The sequence below is a fragment of the Phalacrocorax carbo genome, chromosome 6 (assembly GCF_963921805.1).
Source record: "Phalacrocorax carbo chromosome 6, bPhaCar2.1, whole genome shotgun sequence".
Lineage (NCBI taxonomy): Eukaryota > Metazoa > Chordata > Aves > Suliformes > Phalacrocoracidae > Phalacrocorax > Phalacrocorax carbo.
This window is the reverse complement of record NC_087518.1, coordinates 37321707-37345021: the sequence shown is the minus strand read 5'-3', so window position 1 is coordinate 37345021 and position 23315 is coordinate 37321707. Positions and strand designations below refer to the sequence as shown.

General features: G+C 35.7%; 1 protein-coding gene across 11 annotated transcripts in view; it reads left to right on the top strand.

The window, feature by feature from the left end:
- The window catches only part of KCNT2 (potassium sodium-activated channel subfamily T member 2), a 144229-nt gene that overhangs the window by 80510 nt on the left and 40404 nt on the right, over positions 1-23315 (top strand). For all 11 annotated transcript variants that reach the window (XR_010373412.1, XM_064454747.1, XM_064454744.1 and 8 more), the window contains 6 exons: positions 581-717; positions 5198-5261; positions 10823-10931; positions 18349-18457; positions 21241-21297; positions 22440-22589. Coding sequence is in view for 10 of the 11 variants with exons in the window: in XM_064454747.1 (XP_064310817.1) it covers positions 581-717; positions 5198-5261; positions 10823-10931; positions 18349-18457; positions 21241-21297; positions 22440-22589 (626 nt within the window). In the remaining variant the exon portion in view is untranslated. The remainder of the gene's footprint in view (positions 1-580; positions 718-5197; positions 5262-10822; positions 10932-18348; positions 18458-21240; positions 21298-22439; positions 22590-23315) is intronic.

Here is a 23315-nt window from a genome sequence, read left to right as displayed (position 1 = left end):
TGGAGAGTACAGGTGATGCACTGGATCCAATGCACTAAGCTTTCTGTGTGTGCTAAGGAAGGCCGCTATGACAAGCTCTCAGTCTCTTCTCTCGCATTCCATTCTTCCCATCTTCTCGGGTGTACACACACGTACACTTCAGAGCAATATTACTTTTCCTAGCAGGGACTGTCTGTAGCACAGGAAGCAGAGTTTGGATCTGCCCATTAATGCAGAGAAAAAAACTAGGGGGAAGACAATTCCATTTTGATTGTTAAAAACTTCCTACATTTTCCAGCTAGAATGACAGAAATGTAAATTGTCTCTAAAAAGAATTATGCTCAAATGGAAACAAAAATGTTCCTAAATGGACTTTAGCTGCCACCCTGAAGTCTTTTCTGAGCAGTTGACTACTGTCCACCCATTTTCATAAAGAATTCAATATTTTAAACACATGTATTCAACTAACTTTTGTCAATGAAATCTGAGAATGAGGAGAGACATTTTTGACATGCTGAGTCTCTGTTGACTCATTCTATAGCCACAATAAACGGTAAAATAAAAAAAATAACATGACTATTCCCCCTTATGTTTTTGACAGGACTATTATGTCGTTATTTTGTGTCCTACTGAGATGGATGCTCAGGTCCGAAGGGTGTTACAAATCCCAATGTGGTCCCAAAGAGTTATCTATCTGCAAGGCTCAGCACTGAAAGATCAAGACTTGTTGAGAGCTAAGTAGGCAAATATTGACCAATATTGTTTTTACTTTTGTTTTACTCATACTGTTTGATAAATAAGTTTGACAACAAAAGCTGTGCTAGAAGGAAAGCATGTATATTTAGAAAGCAAGACTCTGATATAATTTGTTTTTCTTAGTAACTGAAATTTTTCCAGGAAAAAATATTTGTAAACTCTTTCATTTGACCAAATTTTTCTTCCCTGTCTTTTCTGTCTCAGCTTTTGACGGTAATGAAACAGAGTGCCTGTGATTTCTTCTGAAAAAGCAGCACAGAAAATTCCAAAACTGCCAGTAATGCTAGGCTTTGTTTCTGTTCCTTGAGCGAAGATGGTAAATGTGATGATAGGTCTTCTGACCAACTGAAGGAGGGGGGAAGTAAACACAAATAATTATCACCCTTTGAACCCATTGCACAGTTGTTTTCTTCCTAAGTTCAGCCTGGTACTGTAAGCATCTACTCTACTATATCTCCGTATACTCTTCTTTCAGGCCCTTCCTCGTACCACGTGCTTCCACCACTTCTAAAAAATCCTTTCCGCCAGTTAATAGTGAATGACATTAATCAAAACACATCAGTCAAACACAGTTCCTCAACCCCTCCCCCTATCATTGCTTAATCACTTGAAGGTTTGAAGGAATTCACAGTGGAATTCATGGATTAGGTTTCTCTCTTTAAACTCTCCAAAGAGAGAGAAAGGTGATTCTTAGCAAATAACAGATTTAATGTATCTGCACTGCTTTTTATAAGAGCTTATTCTGCAACAAATAGAGATATCTAAAATTAAGCCAATACCTGTCTAAGTATTTGCATCATTCAGCCTTTACCACAGGGGAGTTATTTCCAAGAATCTAATCTGTGAGAAGTCTAGTGAACAGTGTTATCCTCTCAGATTTCTGCTGAAAAAAACAACTACTACTGTATCTGTTTAAAGTTTGAAAATACAGTAAAGCTTTTTTCCAGGATTAGGAATTCTCTTTTAGAGAGAGGTTCCTTTTTTTCCTTGCTGATTTCAAGAGGGAATTCATATGGGGATTTAGCTGGCATTTGTTCTACACATTAGGAGAAGAAAAATTAGGCTGTTCCCTAAAGATAATCTTGAATTTCACTTATAATAACCTGGAGGTCGTTAACTGTGGAACTGTGCTTTTTCCTGCAGAACATGTAATTGAATGTACCTGTCATAGAATAATTTTCAACCCCTCCTGAAGGAAGAAGCATAGTGGGCATTTAATAGAATGTTTAATACGAAATATAACCCAGTAACTAAGACGTTTACTGTATTTCTTTTTAATGAGAACCTAATGTACTGAGAAGATAACAAGGCACATGGTAAACTTCCAACAAAAAATAATCAAGTGTCTCATTATCAAAATTTATTCATATACATGAGATGCAATGTCAAAGTAACAGGATAAAGGTTGCACCAAAAAGTAAAGGAATACCAGAAGCTGGCTGACTGTAAGTAGTAAGCAGTCAGTTAACTAAAGGCTGGTTTTCTTTATATGCCCTAGTACACAATTTGACTTTACCAAAATGGTATTTTTTCTTGCTTCCTAACTTTGGAGGTTCACTTTGCAGAATTTTGGTGTTCCCTGAACAGTGTTCAGAGCTCCCAGCTTTAATGAAAAACCAGGACAAATTCTGCCATGAAGTGTCACACTGATACTTACATAGTCCATTAGCATGACTGGAAACTTTGTAGCTACTTCAGAATTTGAAACAACAAAGTAATTGATTAAAACAGCTCTCATTCTCCATGCAGACTAGCACTTGAAAGAGAATAACACTACCATGCTTGATTTTTTTTCCCCTACAGCTTTCTATCATGTTTTGGCATGACCTCAAATAGTCTTCCCCTCTCCTTCCGCTTACTTTAGTGAACCAGCACAGACCTTAACCCTCTTCATGTCCAGTCTTTACCTTATACTTCTTCCTTTCACAAATTTCTCTTCAATATATAAAGTCCCTTTAATTTCTGCCATCCTCAAGCAGTGGAACTATTGGGAGTTTTTGTCTCAGATTCAGTTTTCTGGCACATAAAAATGGTGTAATTGAAAAAGCTTTTTCAGTTGTTAGGCTGCTAATAACACTTCTCTCATAAGGTTACTGTGGGTTCTAATAAACATTTTTAACATGCATGCTATTAGTGTTTCTGTTGTCTAAATTCATGGCATTCATAGATGTTAACCTCAGGTTATTGTCCTTGTCAACTGTGGCTGAAGTGATTCAAGTAGTTACAAAAAACATTGGGGGAAAAGGTGAATGTGTTCACATGAGGTTTCATTTCCTTACAAAATCATCTATATGTACTGTCAAATCCCAGTTACCTCATCAGCTCTCATCAAATTCTCATCTAATTTCACTGATTTTTCTTTCCTACAACTTTGTTAAAGACCATATCTTTCTAATTCTGCTCCCATGCTTAGCTGAAACTACTTATACAGCTCCCATGATTTCTTCCTAACCAGTGCTTAGAAGTGGCCTCCTGTCCTCACTTCTCCACCTGCACATCAGCTGCATTTGACATTACTATTGTGGATATACTGATTTGCCTTTGTTACAAAGATTTTTCCATTTCAAGTGCTTTAATCTTTTGAGGCTTCCCCTGTTTTCCTACTGCTGGGTGCCTATGGGGAATCTACAATGACCTGTCTTTATCCTTCTTTTTCATTTATACTTTCTCTGAATGACCTCATACAAAACACACAATTTAATCACTGTTTCTATAGTCAAAAACTAAAAATTTGGCCAAGCTACCTGACATCTTATTACAGGTGTATGTTCATCAGCTTTAGTTTAGTTGTAGACAGATATAAATAGATCTCAGTTTTTGCTACCAAAATAAAACCAGTATCCTACTGTGGATCATAAGCTCGGAAACATATTGTAGAGCATCCTGTGTAGAGTTAGCCTGCATCTGGCAAGTGTTTTCTCACGCAAGCTCTCATTTTTGCCCCACTTAAAATGATACTTCTGTCCTTGACATATATCATCTCAATTGTCTGAACCCTTGTTTCACAACACTCTAAAATATTATTTATATAGAATATTACTTTGCCTCATGTCAGTCTTTCCCTGGCTTACCCTTCTTCATTGCATCTAGGAGCAACCCCTTATTTTCACTTAGCATGCAACAACCCATTCTTACTGAGAGGCAACCTAGTGATAAGTCATTAATGCTATTCTCTTTCACACATGCAGCAGATTAACATACAAGTCCCATTGTGATTTCGCCCATGCTGTCCCTTCAATCTAGGATGAATTTCTCAGAAACATCTGTAAAGTAATCCCAGTATTCTCCATTGCATCTCCTCTTCAGTCTGTTCTCTGCTCCGATATGTAGTGATACACTTTCTACCATGACAATTTCTATATTCAAGGTATTGTCACACCGTTTCTTCATGTTTCCCATGTTTGCATATTCTTTTGTTGTCCTTTGTCATGTCACTTAGAGCTTATATGGCAAGGACTGTCTTTTTGTTTTGCATTTGTACAGTAGTACCTCTCATGGCTTAAACTGTTTACTAATAACCACCAATTCTATTTTCTAGCAGCAGAGAAACCAAAGATTTAGGAATCTCAGGTCCCATTCTAGACTTCAGAATGGAGTTAATGTAATGAGCAGTGAATTGCCTGTTCATTTTCCCCAGCTTCTGTCTCACTTTTCCCCTTCCCAGGAAACCCATTCTGCTCATCCTGTTTCTCTTTGCTCAGAAAGTCCTGTCTTCCCAAGGAGGTCAACCAAGTTCCTATTTCTTTATTTCCATGTACCAGTAAGTGAAGTAGGATTCACTGGAGAAGGATATCAAGATCTGAGGCAACAGAGGAAAGGCAAACTTTGATAAAACCTTCAGTTAGTTTTCCTCTGCACTTCCACCACCACTCTATTACACGACCAGTTGAACCCACTAGTGAACAATGAGGCATTAAAAGTTCTCAAAGAGACCATGAACTGAAAATAGTTAATTCATTTAATGCATACATACACAGAAATGTTTGTTTATCCCTAAGGCATCATTCTACTACATCTACCCATCTTTCTGGTATCACTAGGCAAGACAAGTCTATGCTAAGTCATCTGCCCCCTCTCATTCATTCTTATCAATAATAACTTGTACATATCATACCCTTATACACTATGCAGACTAGTGCTACTTACTTACCTTTTATACTCATGGCAGATATATACTTATTTTGCAAATTAAGTGTGTTTGAGGCCACCCTGCTTTTATTGCTTTGGCACAGCTTCTGCTGGCACCAGGGAAATAAATTTTCCCAGGACCTAGTCAAGTACTGGTACAGCATGAGTTAGTGCACAGGGTGACTGCTGCTGACATTCAGATAATGCATGAAAACCGACAGACTAAACATTCTCTGTATTCTGTTTCTATAGGCATACAAGACTATACATTATGAAACACAAGTCCACATAACTATTTTGCTGGTATGTAACAGACTTGTCTTCCCTCTTCTAGAATGGATGATGCTGAAGCTTGTTTCATTCTAAGTAGCCGCTGTGAGGTGGACCGGACAGCAGCTGTAAGTTTTGAAGAAATAACTAAGAATGAACATGCACGCTGTTTATACTGTTGCTGCCCTTATTTCCTCTCAAGGACTGAGACTTCTTCTGCACACAGATTAAAATTAGCTCTTTTACACAGAGATTTTGCATGTGGGATGAACTTCTTGTCTCAGATAAGATAATGAAAAAGTTTCCATTGGATTCTATAAGGCCAGAATTTCACAAATTTATGAAACATGATCTAATAGCTCATTTCACATAACATATCTACTTCTGCCTTTTTAGAAAATAAATTACATGACCTATGTAACAAAGAAGTTAGGATTTTACAGCACAAAGTAGTTATAAATTGAACTTTAAAAAAAGAGTAAGATTTATACATTCATACAGGACAAAAATGAAGTACTGTATAAGAATACTGTACTTTAAAAAAACAATTTTCATGATAAGGCAAATTTTAATGAGTTCTCTCCTTTTTCTATGGAACAATGACAGAATACCATATAAGCACTATCATAGTACCTTATAGATATAGTGATACTTGGTCATTAATCACTTCAAATGGTATTACTCTGTCAAAAAATTTTATTCAAATTACCTGGAGTAATATCAGTGTTTACTCTAGATTCCCAATTCAGAGAGTTATATTTATTAAATAAGAAAAGAGATTATATATCAACTGACTGGTATTTCCATTCAGAACTACTGAAGTATTGAAAGTTTACTACTAACAAAGTAAAGATGGAATTCAACTTTATAAATTAATTTGTGAGTAATACCAAATAACCAATATATCTGAGAGTGTTTGACCATTTTTCATATTGGCTGATTCTAAGTGTGAAAAATAGCCAGATTCTTTAAATAAGTTACTATGGTTTTGCCCATCTTACTGGTTATTTGCAGTCAGGTAAGTTGCTGTCCACAAAGAAAGACTGCTAATACAAACCTCTACTCAGTGTATCAGTGATAAAAGAATAAAACTATTTCAGTATGAACTAGAAGTCTTCAAACTAATGAAGTTACCTACTGAACCACAAATATCCAAAACAAGTCCACTGAGGAGGGATTTATGGCCACACTAAATTCTTAGCCAGGAGCTCCATGCTAAATTATCGCACACTTGCCTCTATTTGGTTCAATCATGAACTCCAAAGGAAGATCAGAATAAGTCTGAATACTCACAAATTTAAATTAAGACACAAATTCCCTAACAAGATCAAACTGGTGTTTATTATTCAGTAAGTATGTTTTAAGCTATCTCAATTTAAAAATACTGTTTTGCTCCTACATTATAAGAAATAGCAATTTTTTTTAATATTAAAAATAGATACAGTAAAACATGGGAAATGAGGGCTTTGCATTATGTATGTAGTATTTCTTAATATATTGCTATTAGTACTTGTTACAATTACTTCATCTGCCATCAAAACTTAGTTGTTTCCGTACCTATTCTTATGGTTTATCAGAGAAGGAAGAACAAAAAAAAGCAACATAAGCTGCAGCTAGCAAGAAGAAAAGATTATTTCCTTGCTAGACAATTGAGCCCCCAGAAGCAAATTGTATCAAAAATAATTTTTTGTAAACTATCAGCTTGCTTTAAAAAATTTTATTCACAACTAAGGAACCTGTACTGGACTTGCAGAAAGCCACTGAACTCCCTGAGAAATAAATCTGTGCTCCTACTATACTATTGAAACTTACTGAACTAAGGGCTTTGAATTTGATTAATCAGCAACAGACTCCCGAAAACACACTAGCAAAAGCCACAGAATTGGCAGCGAGTAATCCTGGTGTAGTCAAGTAATGCAAGCACTCAGCACGTACTGTTTGGAAGTGACAGAGGTTGTAGGGTATTTACGGATAAGAACAAGCAACGGTTCTTGCAAATACCTGGGAAAATACTCATAACTTCTGAGAGACCGAAAAAAATATCAAAAAGCCAAACTGCCTTGCCTAAATTAGCCATGAAGTTCGGAATAAATCAGCTACAACATCTCATTTCACAAAATGTACTTGACAGTTGTGAAATGGTTAGAAATGAGAAATCCCATACAAGCAGAGCATGTGATTTACATTGCACTTGGTCGGTTTATGCAGCTTTAAGGACAGCTGCACCAACACAGTATTCACTTAGAAGCAAGCTGTTCATCTCTGCTCATAACCCCTCCAGAATTTTGACAAAGAAAATGCAATTATCAGCTCTGCTGAAGTCTTCTACAGGGCAGACAAGCATGTCTCCTACAAGTTGTATATATACAAACACATGTATACGCCAAGTGAAAAGAGAGAAAATGAAGCAATAGTGCAAGGTTATTATATTAACAGTACATACACACTGAGTTGATATTATGAAGCTTTATAGGGCATTTAAGTGCCCATTTTATATATATTACATATTTGTAGACTGCTTCAAGAAAAAAGTTAGCAAATGGAAAGCAGTGCATATTTTGCAGTGTTAAAGCAGCAAATGTGCCAAATAATCATCAAGAGATTTTAAGGAGTCTTTCCTTTTCCTATACGATTATCTAAAAATATTTTACATTGTGATTCATAGTTTTGATTTTACAACACTCACTTCTATGGGTCTAGGTTTTGTTTGGGTTTTTTAAATAAAATAGTGTCACTTGAATCATTTTAATAATCAGTCTTCAGTCTTATTTTTAACAATTCTTGCATCTTCTGACAAAAACAGGCTTTTTAGACAAAATACTAATTAAAAAAAATTCAAAGAAAACATCTAACATTGAGAAGAAAAGAGGAAGAGTAAACTTAGTCTGAAATGTACAACTAAAATTGTATTTACTGGTACAGTTTTGGTTTACACGGTAAATTTAATCTTAGCTCATATATGCAATACTCAAGAACGAAAAAAATGAATTCACCTAAATTTCTTTGAATATAAGCTATTATTCTATGCATGTGGCATACAGGAAACATCCTTTTCTCACCACTTTTGAAAGCCAATGTGATCTGTGAATGATTGGTACGGAAAGGAAGGGAGGAAACTGGTAATGTCAAACCCTGTGCAATGAAGCCTCACCATCACTTCAAATGACTCTGAATGTGTTTCCCTGACACCTTTTCTATAAAAAGATTAGGTAAAATCTTCAACACAGTTTTTTCAAATCTGTCCCAAATCCACTCCCAAACCTCCTACTTCTCCTATAATAGATCTGTATGACCACCATCTACCCCATTACCCATCCATTTGCTACTTTCTAAGGTGTGTTGGCATTTCATTCCCTTAGGACGAAACAGCAAAAAACCCTAAATACAAAAAAAAACAAAACCTAAAGAGGAATAGTTCACCATATGCTATAGAAAACATGAAGACAAAGTGATTTCATACGGGGAAAGCTTATAGCAGGGTACATCCGAGTTTTGAAATCTCATGAATGGGCACAGGAATCCTACATCTATGAAACTGTAAATAAGAAAAAATGTGAAATAATATATTTTACCATCGTCAAAAGGTCTTCCTCTCATGACTCCGTTCTAGTAGAAAAAATACTTGCTAACATCTCAGTTGACATTAAAATATTATAGTTTGAAAATGTCAATTACGGTCTGTTCCAGGCAGAGATTTTCCCTGGTGTTCATGGGTCTGAAATGTTTTCTTATTGCTGATGCTGCAAACATAATGAACCACACTAATTTTTATCTTTTAATACCACCAATTTCATGACTAGGCACGGCATTTCAACCCAAGTATTGCTTCCTACATGCAGCTCTCAAGTATTCCGGTTTAGTTCTGAGATAAATGAAAGCTGATGGCTGATACACTGAAATTAGCCATATTCCATGCAATTCAATATATGAATGTATTACCACATACTTTACTTTTATGGGATAGCAGTCTTCATTCTGCGGTTAACTTACTCTTGACATGTGGTAACAAGTACAAAAACTAACAGGCTGGGAAATCTCTTGGAATACTTTGGCCAGTAGCTGACTAAATTCTGATGTCAGTTCTGCAAATGTTTTACTTGCACAAAAACGTAGATCTGTTTTTAATGGAGCTGATATATTTTGGAATTATCCACAATTTTAAACTCTTAATTCCTGATGTGATTTAAATTTTATGTTATTTAAATTCTGAGTCTTTTTGGAAGGACGTATCTAATACATCATTCTTGATTAGCCATGACTCATCACTACCATCTAAGTTTTCACACAATTCTTTCACATCCAAATGCCACCAATCTTCCACATCCAATGCAGAGCTTGGCTCCATCTGCTCAATAACCATTCCATAGATGCTGGGAGTTGCTGTTAGTTTCCCTTGAAGCTGTTTCTTCTGCAAGCTGAACAAGCTCCATTCCCTCAGCCTGTCCTCACAGGGCCTCTGCTTCTGCCCTGTATCATCTTGGTGTCCCTCTGCTGAACTCAGTCCAGCTTATACATGCCTTTGATGTATTGAGGGTCTGCAAACTGGATGCAGTGTCTAGATTCAGTTTAACTTGTGCTGAGCAGGGGAGGATAATCACTGCCCTCTGTCTACTCGCTGTGCTAAAACAGCCCAGGATGCTGTCAGCTGCCTCTGCTGCCAGGGCATGCCACCAGCCCATGCTCAGTTTGCGCTCAGACAGGACCCCCAGGTCTTTTCCAGCAGAGCTGCTGTCTGGCCAGTCAGCCCCCAGCCCGTGCCAATGCAGGTGGTTACTCAGCGCCAGAGACAGGAGTCTGCTTGTGCCCCTGCTGAATTTCACGAGGTTCTTGTCAGCCCCTTCCTCCATCTTATCTTAGTCCATCTCAATGGCAGTCCTGCCCTCAAGTGTTTTGACTGTTCCCTGCAGTTTGGTACATGCTGACTGTGCACTATTTTACCTCCTCCAAGTCATGGATAAAGATGTTTAACGGGACAGGTTCAGTGCAGATCCCTGCGACACTCCTCTTGGCCCCGGTCTCTGGGCAGAGTGCATGCCATTTACCACTGCCCTAAGACTCCAATCACCTATCCAGCACTTTACCCATATAGTTTTCCACTCATCCAGACTGTAATGACTGAACAGGGAAATGAGAATGCTGTCTGAGACACCGCATTCACGTGCCCAGAGGTGCAGCTCCCCAGATCATGTTTTTGTCTGAAGATGGGTGAAACTATTAATTTTTCTGCCGTTGTTGGAGACCTCCCCCAGTCTTCGCAACCTTTCAAAGATAAGAAAGCAACCATACAAGAACCATACAAGCACATTGGCCTGCTCTTTCCGCACCCATCTGATCCCATGGGCTCGTATGTGTTGAGTTCTCTGGAGCAATCCCTGCCTAAAATCATCCACTGCAGTTGATTCTCCTCCTGCTTGAAGCCTGCCTCAGAGACCTTGTTGGTGAACACAGAGTACCTCAGCCTTGTCTCTGCAGAATTACTGCATTGTCTGTGTATGTGTATATGTATTTATGTATTTATATATATATGATATACATAACATGTAATATTACTTATATAACATGTACATTAACATCCACACCAGCTGGTGTTATATAGTCTTAAAAATGAGTTTTCTTCAAGTTCAAGTGTTTTTTCTAGTGTAACATGGTTATTTGTATTTCACTGTCATCACCTCATACTCTATTCTAGGATCATCAAACCATTTTAAGAGCTTGGGCAGTTAAAGACTTCGCTCCAAATTGTCCTTTGTATGTCCAGATACTGAAACCTGAGAATAAATTCCACATCAAGTTTGCAGGTAAGCGTAAGATTTCAGCCATTTGAAACACTTGTTAGTATTTGGCAGTTTGTTTCACAAACACACAAGCAAAGTGAGATTCCCTAGGTGTTTTTACTGGTTAGAAGCGCATTAGGAGTGCAGTGTTGTAAAATAACATGGTCTGTATATATCCTATCAATAGTAAAATGTCATGCTTTATGTTAAAGTCTTGTTTATAAGCACTTTTAAGGATTGTTACTTTCATGTTACATAATATACAGAGTACAATTATTTTATATATAACACATTGTTACTCCTTAATTACAGATCTGGATAGGTTTCCAGCTTGCTGTATCCATGTCTTTAAATCATTTCTGTCTACTAAAGCATACTGTTACAAAAGGGTATATGAGAAGGTCTGCTCAGAAAAGGCCAAGTTTTATCCAGCAAAGAATTAAAAAAAAAATCTGCCCATTGGAATGTTTGTGGTTTTTTTTCTCTAATTGGTACTAAAAACATTATCCTAATTACTTTCAAATATTTTGCAGAGACATGTAATTTAATTCTATATCCAGCAAAATACATGTCTTAGAAACTATGACATAAAATGCAAAATGATATTAAGAAATTCGAAAAAATCCTCTCTTATAAGAAGAAATGAGCAGCTGTAATGTGACAGACTGTTTCTCTGCACTATGTAGGTAGATCTCTCTTTGTCTGTAAACACACACATACATGTCTAGGTACACACAGACATTTCTATGTGTATGTGCAAAAATACGCGAATACTTTTATAATGAACTCATTTTTCCCTACCTTAGGGAATATCTCTATGAAGTAGAAGCAAAGCTTTCCTTTTCAACTGTAATTTTGATAATTCATTTTTCTTGAGGGATATTCTAAGGAAGAAAAGATTGCTGATTCATGCAAAATTCAAAAAGACTCGATGGAAAAATATTAGTCTTCTCCATCATCCCAGAATGTGATGAAAAAGTCAATTCCAGTGCAAAACAATTCCAGAGAAACATTTAAAGCTGTAATTTTAAAACCTACTGAATTTACCACTAGGTCAGAAAAGAGGAAAAAAGCATCAATAGCAGTTCTGAAGTTATAGAAGTGTAATCTCGAAGTAAGAGATGGCACAGCAGGGAAGAAGGCGCATGTTGTGTCAAGAACGATGGTGCTTTTTCATCTTCCCCTTAAAACCCCACAGCACAAACATAATCTCTTCTCCCCAGCCATGACAACTTTTCTTTATCGGTAACTGTGTTAATTTTTTGTTCCTAATTGTATTTTTAAAAAGAGTTTCATTATTTTTAATGGCTTGTCTCTGTAGGAGTTTATATATAACTAGACTTGCAAAACAGAGGTAATCTTTCATATCTGTTCTAAGTCTCAGATTGAGAATTCAGACCATATATTTTTTTTTTTTAAAAAGCAAACAACAACAGAAAACCAACACCTCTTTTTGTAATATTTCCTTCAACTGAATTTAACCAGTCCGGTATCTTACTGGCTTCATTTATGTTCTGTAGTTCTTCCAGAGCTTGAGGAGACCTTACATATTTTGTGCCTCATTAGCCTGCTGTAATATTAATTACAGTAATACTGTATTGTAAGTCTAAATATTTATATAGCACCTTACATCCCAAAAGAATTTCACATGGATCATAGGGATCACTGCATTCATTTCCACACACTCTCTCTGCACAACAGTAAAAGCAGAGAATTACATGTCTTCCTTCAAGATGAATTTAATCTTACTCAAAGCACTGGACATTTTTAATGCAGTTTTAAATTTGGCATGGTTACAAACATGGTATAAACATGACCACTGGATGCTCACCTACTGCAAATGGCTGGGCCACTGATAGAGTCATGAGAACAACATTTGTTTGCATACATTCTCCTAAGAGGACTCTACTTTGGTTATTAATATCATCCAACTCAACATCTTTCTGAAAGATGTACCGAGCAGGGGCTGCAGACTACAGCCCTGTCCAGAGTGCTTATGAATAAAGTTTGTCATAACAACATGGAATATTTTTCTAACTGCTTTTCCTGTTATGATTCAGGACTGCTTTATTATTGCCTTAATGCAAAAGCTTCTTTTATAAATTTTATATTCCTTTAAAAAAATTACTCCTTTCTTCTGGGGATTTCCCAAAACAATATTGTTCATGTTTATGAACCTGAAATATTCAGTAATAGGATTTCTTTATATTTTTTTCCTTCTTTATACACAGGTTTAGAGACTATAACTAAATTTAGAAAAAATACAACCAAAGAGTTCTGGAAAGTCCTCCTAACAAAAGTTTAACTTTTAACTACACTGAAAATTTATAAAACGCTAAAGCCCAGTTTCTCAGCAGCTTATATTAGGTTGACCAGTTTTCCTAGATTGCAGGAGACAGTCTTGAAATTTAGAACCTGACTGTGTTTTCCTGTAGAATAGCATCCTGGAGGCTTTCTGCCTTAGGCTTCAGAAACAGTATATAAGACAAGTAATTGTTATAATTTATTCCCACCTGGTAGACAAGACTTTTACAGTCTTCCTCTCTTTAATGAGAGTACGAGAACTTACTCTTGTCATCACAGCAAGATAACGGAGACACTTTGCATGGGGTAAAGGGGCCTGTCAGAAAGGCAGGTTTCCTGTCTTTCCACCTGATGCCAGACACACACACTCTTGCATCCTGCTTTTTCTCTGTTATTTTTTACAGTGGAGTTTAACTATTTTGTTTAAAATGGTAACTTATGCATATATTAACATGGTGGAAATATTTCTCTGTGCTTGAATATGATTCTTCAGTGGAATCTGAAAAGCACAGGGCATAAGTGTGTGTCCCAGCAAACTCCTTTGCAAGGTCAAGGTGTGAACACTCTATAAATATACAGTGTCTCTAACATGACAGTTACCAGATGGATAACAAAACACTATCACTGTTGTTAACAGTCTTATGTCTTAAGCTGAAATGCTTTGATTACTCCTTAGTAATTTTCAATATTCAAATACCTTAACATGCCCAGTTTTTCTTTCAGTAATACTACATTTTTCTTCACTGGTAGTTACATATGGTTTTCTTAATCTTCCTGCTTTTCCTTCAAACACACAGGGCTACAAAAGGCCATGTACCTGTAATGCATGCATCTGGCCTTGCATTTCAGCACAAACATGAAAAAAGTGAAGATTGTCTACAACAGAGCAATATATTTATGCAATTCAGAGACTGGAGTAACTTGTGTATTTTCCAAGTTGAACTTACAACTTCTATATACAACTTCTATATATTTGCTAGAAAATAAATTAAATGCATTTACCTTGACTATTCAGAAATTATGTATAACACAATTCCAGGGACTGGGGATACACTTTGACATTCTTTGTTTATTCAAAATGCACCAATGAAGTAGCACAGACTGGTGAAGTCTGACATTAAACCTTGATTTATTTTTATTATTTATTTTAATTTATTATTTTATTATTCAATAGGAACATAGTCCAGATTCACTGAAATAGCTATTGAATGCATCAGATGATTCATCTATCCAATTACAGATAAAAATAGTCTAGAGATAATGGATGGACATTTTTCTCTATCTGGTCTGGTAGTGATCATGTTAACTTATCAAATTGACAAAAGTAAGGTTTCCCAGAATAACCGTGTCAGGTCTAGGACATTCTTCGCACAGGGCTGATGCTGCAGGCATAAATCAGTATTTTGAGTATGTTTTATCTTCAAGAGCATTACAGAAGTCATAACTTGCTGCACTGCGTTACTACATCTATTTGAGACAGACTTAGCAACAAATTTTCTGTCAAAATATATTTTCAACAGAAACTGCAGGAAATTCTAAATGGAATAGTTCTTTACTATAAATACAATCAAAATTCTTCTGTTTGTTAAACTGATTTGACATATTTAATATTCAGGATAAACTGCAGTTTCCTCTGCTGTTCCACTGCCACACTGAATGAGTAATTTGCTGATTCTAGTGCCTGCTGTCACAAGACCTGACAGATGTCCTAGACCTGAGGAGTGGGAGAGCTATCACCCAGCGTCCTCCCTACTCACTTTAGAAGACAAAGCATCAGATAAAGTTCTGTATAGCCCTCACCGCATCTCCACAATAAAGAGTCCTGAGCATAAATATAAAACACAGTAACATTATAGGCAAGCTGTAATCTGTCAAGTAATTGGAGAAACGAGGAAGTTATTTTTGACCTGATCTATGTCTAATACAAGAACTTAACTCCAGCCAAGGGAAGAAACCCATCGTACCTCTCTTCATGATTCAAACGGCTACAATATTTCTAATCGTGGTAATTAGATCACTGAAAAATCTTTCACCTGGTGTTCTCAAAGTACATCTGAGAATTCAAAAGTTTCAAAATGCTTCTCAATTAGGTAGGGTATTATTTTCATCTACCCATTTTACAGATGCATAAGAAGTCATGAAGGGCATAAATAGCTCACACAAGGTCAAAGTCTGCAATAGAAATGAAAATAGTCCCACGAGTCCCAGTTCCATGGCTCCTGATGCAAAAACACTTGACCACACAATGTGAATCTCTTACACATATGAGATTAAGATGGCTATTGTAGGACAACAATCTCTTTTTGCTGTGATAGTCTCTATTAACACAATAGTTTACATAAAATCCATCCAAAAAGTCCACCATATACATTGGAGAGTATAGAACATATGGAGAATTTAAGTCTGAAATACACATTTGCATTATGCCATCCATTATTTATTAATTTTCATTTATATATATTTAGGTCACCATGTACAATTTAGTTCAAGTACAAGATCTGAAATAAAAGATGATGGAATAATTTTCCTGTATATTTTTTCTTGCTCCTATTTTTAAAAGTATTGGCTATAATACAACAACATTCTAAACAAAAAAATAAGTGGAGGTTGTTTGGCAAAATCCTATACAAATTCAAAAATATGGAGAATTCTCTTTCCTTCAATATCAGGAAGTCAATATTCACCTTCATAAATCTTTGCTATCTGCCCTAATGGTAATGGAATGCAGATATTCCATCCAAGCAATCGACTATGCCTTACTCTCTCAAAATCTCTAGTTTAAAATTAAAATAGATTTATTAATGGCACATGGTCAACTAAAAGAACACATTTCTGTCTGACACATTTTCTGCAGGAAATATTTAATTGCTATAACTGAAATATATTTAGGGGAGGAAAAGTCCCATTTTGTTCTATATTTGACAGTGTCTTTATATAACTAAATTCATTCTTTCCTTCCCTATGACATTTAAATAAGCCTTGATCTTCAGACAATGAGAGAATTAATTTCTCCTTTCAGTAGTCAGTGATTCTGTTACTGAAAATCCTCTAGAAATTTTAAAAAATGGAATATAGAGGGCATACAAAGTATGCCCTCACTTTTGTTTTCAGTAAGTGGCACTCTTACAGCTATACTATAAATTCTGTCTGGAAAGTAGCTTAGAGAGGTAAGGTGGTTCTGAAGATTTCAATGATACATTAGTGCAGCTAGAAGTAGAGGTACGTAGACAGCTCAGATCTAGGTGGGAAGATTATTTGCTTACTTTTACTCAGTATTTTTCATATGGCTCATGTTTTGATCATCAGCTGTACTATTTGTATTATTCTTTCTCATCAGAAGCAAATTCTGCTCCCATTGTAAGTATTGTAGACTGAATCAAACACTAAATTCAGAAGACATTTACTTAGCATGCAATAAATGCCTTCATGACCTTAGAAAACCTTTATGACTTTAAGTCTCTACACTGACAAGAAGTTTAAGTTGAAAGTTTTGTGCTTATCCCTTCTTATGTCTGTTTCAATACTGTCACTGGTATATGTGAATGACATTAAAGAGCAATTTCTATTTCCTTTTCATGCCGCCACCAGCTCTAGAGAGAGCATTTAACTGTGAACTGAGTTTTAAGGACTAGCCATCCAAGTTGAATAATAATTCATACAATACTGAAAGCATGTGCAGAAGATTTAGCAGTTTTAAGTATAAGCCAGATACTAGCTATAATGCCTCTCTGTTGCTTTCTCTTCTCCCCTCCCCTTCCCTAAATTCCATTAAAAGATAGCAAAAAATAGGTATGTCTATAGTACTGACCATCACAACAAGTACTAATGTGCAGACATGCTTTCTTTTAAGGACGATGTTGCGGTTTAACCTGTCCCGCAGCTAAACACCATGCAGTGGCTCACTCACCACCCTGCCCCCCTCCACCGTGGGATGGGGGAGAGAATCGGAAGGGCATAAGTAAGAAAACTTGTGGGTTGAGATAAGAACAGTTTAATAATTTAATACTACTACTACTAATAATAATTATAATGGTGTAATGAAAAGGAAAACAATGAAAGAGAGAGAAACAAAACTAAGGAAAAACAAGTGATGCAACCGCTCACCACCTGCCAAACAATGCCCAGCCAGTCCCCAAGCAGCGATGGCTGCCCCTGGCCAACTCCCCACAATTTGTGTACTGGGCATGACGTCATATGGTATGGAATATCCCTTTGGCCAGTTTAGATCAGCTCTCTTGGCTGCGCCCCCTCCCCTCCCGGCTTCTTGTGCACCCGGCAGAGCATGGGAAGCTGGAAAAGTCCTTGACTAGTATAAGCACTACCCAGCAACAGTTAAAAGCATCAGTGTGTAATCAATGTTATTCTTATATTAAATGCAAAACGCAGCACTATACCAGCTACAGTGAAGAAAATTAACTGTATCCCAGTTGAAACCAGGACGAACAAGATACAATTTTGTGATTACAAAAGCCAGGCAAGGACCGGGGTAAAAAGAATGCAAAGTTGTAAAAAACTGGAAAAGAAAAAACAAGCACCCCCTTGCCTAGACTGAAAGGAGGCAGCAGCTGTTAGCAGTTCCTGGGAGATATATCAGTCAATCTACATCACATACTGAAGTGCAGTACAAAATCCCAGAGCCACTGCCAAATAACCAGTCTGGAAGCCAGTACAGCCTAATTGATCAGCACTCCTCCACTGCAGTATCCTAGGTATGCTATTTCTTGAACACAAAATTATATCTCTGGACAACACTTGATGTCTCTATACCAGTTTATGCAAAACTGCAGAAGGTGCAAAAGATACAAACTAGACTATGCTATGTGACTTACTCATACAGCTAGCACAGCAAGATAATGGAAATGGGATTCACAGAGCCACTGCACCCTCTCCTTGTGTAGCTGCAAGACAGAAAGTATGAACTGGATGCAAAATTAACTCTGCCTGTGCAATCTGACAAAGAGCATTTATTGGGCAAATCATACATGGCTGCTCTACAGGCTCAAGTGGAAGATGAAAATCTGGAGGCAAATTTTGATTGTCCTTATCTTCACCGTTTTCCTAGTCAGAGAAAGGAAGTGGTAATTCCTTTCAATGGGAAGTATTTTTGTAAAACAGTTTATATATTTTTTTTCTACAGATCATGTTGTGTGTGAAGAGGAATTCAAATATGCAATGCTAGCTTTAAATTGTATATGCCCAGCTACCTCTACATTAATCACACTGCTGGTTCATACATCTAGGGGACAGTAAGTATGTACTCCCATTTAAAAAAAAAAAAAGCCAAAAAACCCAACAAGCCTTTGTAAAAGTTATAACTGATATTCTTTGGAAAATAGCTCACCCTGAACTCCCAGACGACTATGATTTTTAAAAAGAAATTGGAACTTTCTGCACATTAAAAGCATCAAGAAGTTTTACTCAAGATATTATAATTTCAAACAGAAACACCCCCCCACCAATACTTAACAATTTGTTGCATGCTGTTATGCCTCTTCCACAACAGAGGATATGAAAAATTTCTATTTCCAATTTATCAGATTAAAACGTGGATCTATCACGTAGTTCTACTTAAGAGCACCAACAAGACCCAAGAATACCTACTTTTTAATATGTTCATTTGAAGGTCTATTTTGGTAGTAAGTAACCAAGTCAAGCATTCAAAATTAGGAAATTAAGACAAAGCTATCCTCTTGCTAGACTGCTCCAATTCTATTAAAAAACCCTACCGTGCTGTTGAAAACATTAAGTAATGATTTACTTGAGCTTACTTTTTGCTCATAACAGTGTTAGGTTGGCCATGTTTAATCTGGAAGTTTTGTTATGTTGAACATTTATTTAAGATGATCTTTAACAACTAGAGATTTAACCATTGACTTTTATCAAGTATGTGTTTCTTGAATGTAATATTATAAATTCAAAGGACAGTTATCACACATAATTGAAAAAATAATATGAAATATTTGAATATGTGAAAATAATGTCTTTCCTGAATTTCCACTTCAATGTCCCAATTTTATCAACCTTGTACTTACTATACTTTTTTATTCACAATTTTTTTTGAGCAGTACCATAATTGATTTAGACACTTGCTAACTAAAATAAACTCGTAGCTAGATACAGGTATAAATCTGCTCTTTAGAAGTATTATACTTAAGTCAATAAATTTATTTTCAAACTTTCTTATTGAATATACATTAATGTTTAAGAGGAAAAATTTCTTTTAAACTTACATTCTTCATAAACATCTGAGATCTGCACTGACTCTGGAGTGTTTGAACAGTGTTGGTAAAGCAAATGATTCTGCACTTCATTGTCTTCAGGGGGAAATCTGTTTTCAAAATAGGTGTCAGTTTTGAGCTTCATCTACAGGTTATTATTGTATTGCAGACATAAAACTGATTTGACAAATTTATAAATCAGAATAATTGGTTTTGCTTTTCTAGTTATCTTCTAATGTTGAACAATAGGTAAATCAACTGCTAACTGTTGAAATAGGCTAAATTACCTTTATGCATACGAAAGAGGAAGTCAGATGAACGTTTGAGTGTGGCTAAGCATAAGTAAAAAGATTAAGTGAAAATAGATTAAACTATAAATAAAAATTTTAACTATACACACATTTATACCCAAACTGAATACTAAATTAGATCTAATTAAAGGTATCTATTAAATAGACTTCCAATGTTAACAAAGAACTGCTTTCCTTTACCTCATTTCCTGTTTCATTATCCTTTTGTTATCCTGGTTATTATGAGCACCTGATTTAAACTTTATTTAGGACTTAAGTTTTAAATCCCTGTCAGTATTGACTTCCTTATATAAAAAGAACAGACTTGGATTATGGGGAGACTACAATGAATAAACTTCTTCCAACCGAGGGTAATCTTTAAAATCTATTCAAAGTTGTTGGGAAGATTTTCTTGATAATTAGTTCATGTTTCCCTTCACAGAAGCCCTATGTCTGTTGACTCACAAGTTTAGTAACTTCAGTACAGTGACTGGGAATGTTTGTTCAAGTTGCTATCAGGGATAACCAAATTCAGGTGACTACCTATGTCTTTCTATTCCACAAGAAATGGGTCTTTTTACACAGTATTCAGGTGCATGTAACCAGAGGAGATTTTCAAGGAACTGACCAGAACATTTCTTACTTTGTCATTTCCCTAGTGAAAAGTCATTCATTAAGGGAAAATATGACGACTCTCAAATTCCAGCTTCTTAATATTTGTTAATTTAGTGAAGTTATGATCTTAACCTAAGTGACTTATATTTTAAGGGAATTAAACAGTTCATTGACAGTTCATAGATAAAACATTGTCCCAGCTGTTCCTTGTACTCTTAAAAATGAACAGTAATAACAAGGAAGAGTAATAAATAGGAATGAACTTACTCCACAGGGAATCGACTTACTATATTTATTCAGAAATAGTGTGACACTGTTAATAATTCAAGTTCATTTCTGATAATCATTAAGATAAGTACACCAGGAAATTACTGGAAATTTAAGGCAATACATAGCAGCAGAACACAAGAAAAATTATTATTCTCTATTATTCTAATTAGAATGATAATACAATAAACAGTGAACAAAAAGAAACACATGTACGTAAATTAAAACCACCTTATCTTCTGGTGTTAATATATAAGGAGGCTGGAGAAAATGTACATTTTCTAAGCAGCATTGGCCAGATCAACTTACTATTAAAATTAAGGGGAAGTTTGCTGCTGTTTGTGTCAATTGGCTTTGGTCTTTAATGCTACTTTTCAGATGAAACAAACTAGATGTAAATAACCCCATTGTCTTTTCAGCTGTTTATGGAAATCAGTCTCGGGCTGTAAGACACCAAAGTTCTACCTTGAATCATATTTATAATTTTATTACTGATCTTAATTATTAATCTTAATATTTTTCTTTAAATGTTATCTAATTATCTAACCTAGTAATAGAAGTTTATTAGGGCTTGTATTATGATACAACATGTTGGAAGAAAATAGCCTTTCTGACTTGAACTTAATGTGATCTTTACAGAACAGCCCCATGGGAAGCTTTTAGACAGCTAACTGGAACCAAGCAGACTTTAAACAGGTGAACGTTTTATTTTAGGGGGAAATGTGAAATATGGAAAAATTTTCGTCTGTAATTACATTTCTAGTTCTGCTATTCTACACCTAGTGCACTGTTTGTTAATACTGTTGCAATAAAAACAGTCTACTTATTTCCATCTTGAACAAAATGTTTCTATGCTGAGGGGGAGGAGAATAGTAAATTGAAGAAAAACAGGAATTGTGTTAAGATATTGAAAATGTATAAATGAGCACAAAGGAGCATATCCCAGTATCCTGAGATCTTAGCTCCAAGTGACAAAACACAGAGCGCATCCGTCAGTTTTATTATGTCCTATCTGCATATATATATTTGTGTGTGTTTACATATATGTGCACGCATCCATCATATGCAGTAAAACTCATGCAGACAGAACCTGGTTCCACGTGAAACTTATTGAAGTAGGAAGTTGACAGAAGCCCCAATTCTGCAAGTTTTGGTGTTAGCTGAGGTTTGGAATATTTCCACTAACGGTGCATTTGGATAAAGAATGTTAGCTGCATATAGTAAAGGATGATATGCCTAATATGGTTAAAGTAATAAGTTGTTTTCTTGCACCAGAGAAAAGGTGTATACTTGTCAGAGTATACAAGGCACAGTAACTAAAAATGCCCGTAGTGTAAATGCTGAAGATAACCAATAAGCAAATGCAGAAAAACACTCTTCCTTAGAGACAAAGTGACCAAAGCTAAATGGGTGTCTCCTACAAAATTATTTTTAATGATTACTTACGTACTTCAAACAGGAACCAGACAATCTGCTATGGAGCATCTGAAGAAACTGTCTTTATGGATAGGATGAGCTTGCTGTTGGTTTCACCTGTCATCTTTAAATTGCGGTGAATTTACTTAGGTGTGAATTCAAAGTAATTCAGCCATATCTCTCCTGATATTAAAGTACATAATCTTATATGCTTATTACTTAGCAGAAAATGCACTTTAATTCATTAAAATAATCTCTGTATTTACAGTATTACCAAGTTTTAATCTCAAATATATCTTTCAGATTAGCCTATGGGACCATTTAATAAATATTTGTAGTTTCCATTGCCATGAAACATTGTTCTGATCAATAAGAATTTTACATTAAGTTTTAAATTATCTCTTTATCTGTACATGTTTCAGGGAGAGTCAGCAATCGCCGGAACAATGGCAGAAAATGTACGGCAGATGCTCTGGTAATGAAGTGTATCATATTAACCTGGAAGAAAGCACATTTTTTGCTGAGTATGAGGGGAAAAGCTTCACATATGCTTCTTTCCATGCACATAAAAGGTATGTTTATTTTCCCATCAACAATTAAAAGTTCAAACAAATAATTATTTGTTTTGTGTGCAATGTAGCTCTGCATTCAAAGGTGCAGTATTACACATCACTTTGTTTCTGGGTTTACATATCTGGCTACTACTATATTCAGGGATATTCTTCTGCAAGTTACAGCTGGTCAGGTAAAAACTCATGTTGGTTCTATATAGGCCAGCCTGGTCTGAGAGAACAGAATATAAAGATTATATAGGATAAGCCTGACAACCAGAGAAAAAAAAAAAGTACCTCAGAGAGGTTATATGAGAATGCGAGTCCCTTTCCCTGTCCAAAACACTCTAGAAATGGGTGGGTGGAAGGGTGTTGGTGTATTTCTTTTTAAATTTATTTAGGTGTCAGCTGGAAATCTGGCTTCCTTTGTGGCGTGTTCATTTTATCCAAAATGTTCAGTTTAAAGGTGGTACATGCTACATTCTGGTGATTGTTCAAAATAAAACCAAATTTTTTTTTTCTGTTAGATGCTATATATATCTTCTTTAGGTTCCAGATCATGCATCACTTCTTCAGTGCTGCTACGTGAGGTGAACATACAAACTGAACACAAATCACTTCTATTTGTATATATTTAACAAAATGAACATACATCAAACCCTGAACACAGTTTATTCTCATACTTAATAAGTGAAAGATTTTTTTTGCTTTAATTCCTTATTTTTTGGCACTAATCAAATACATTTC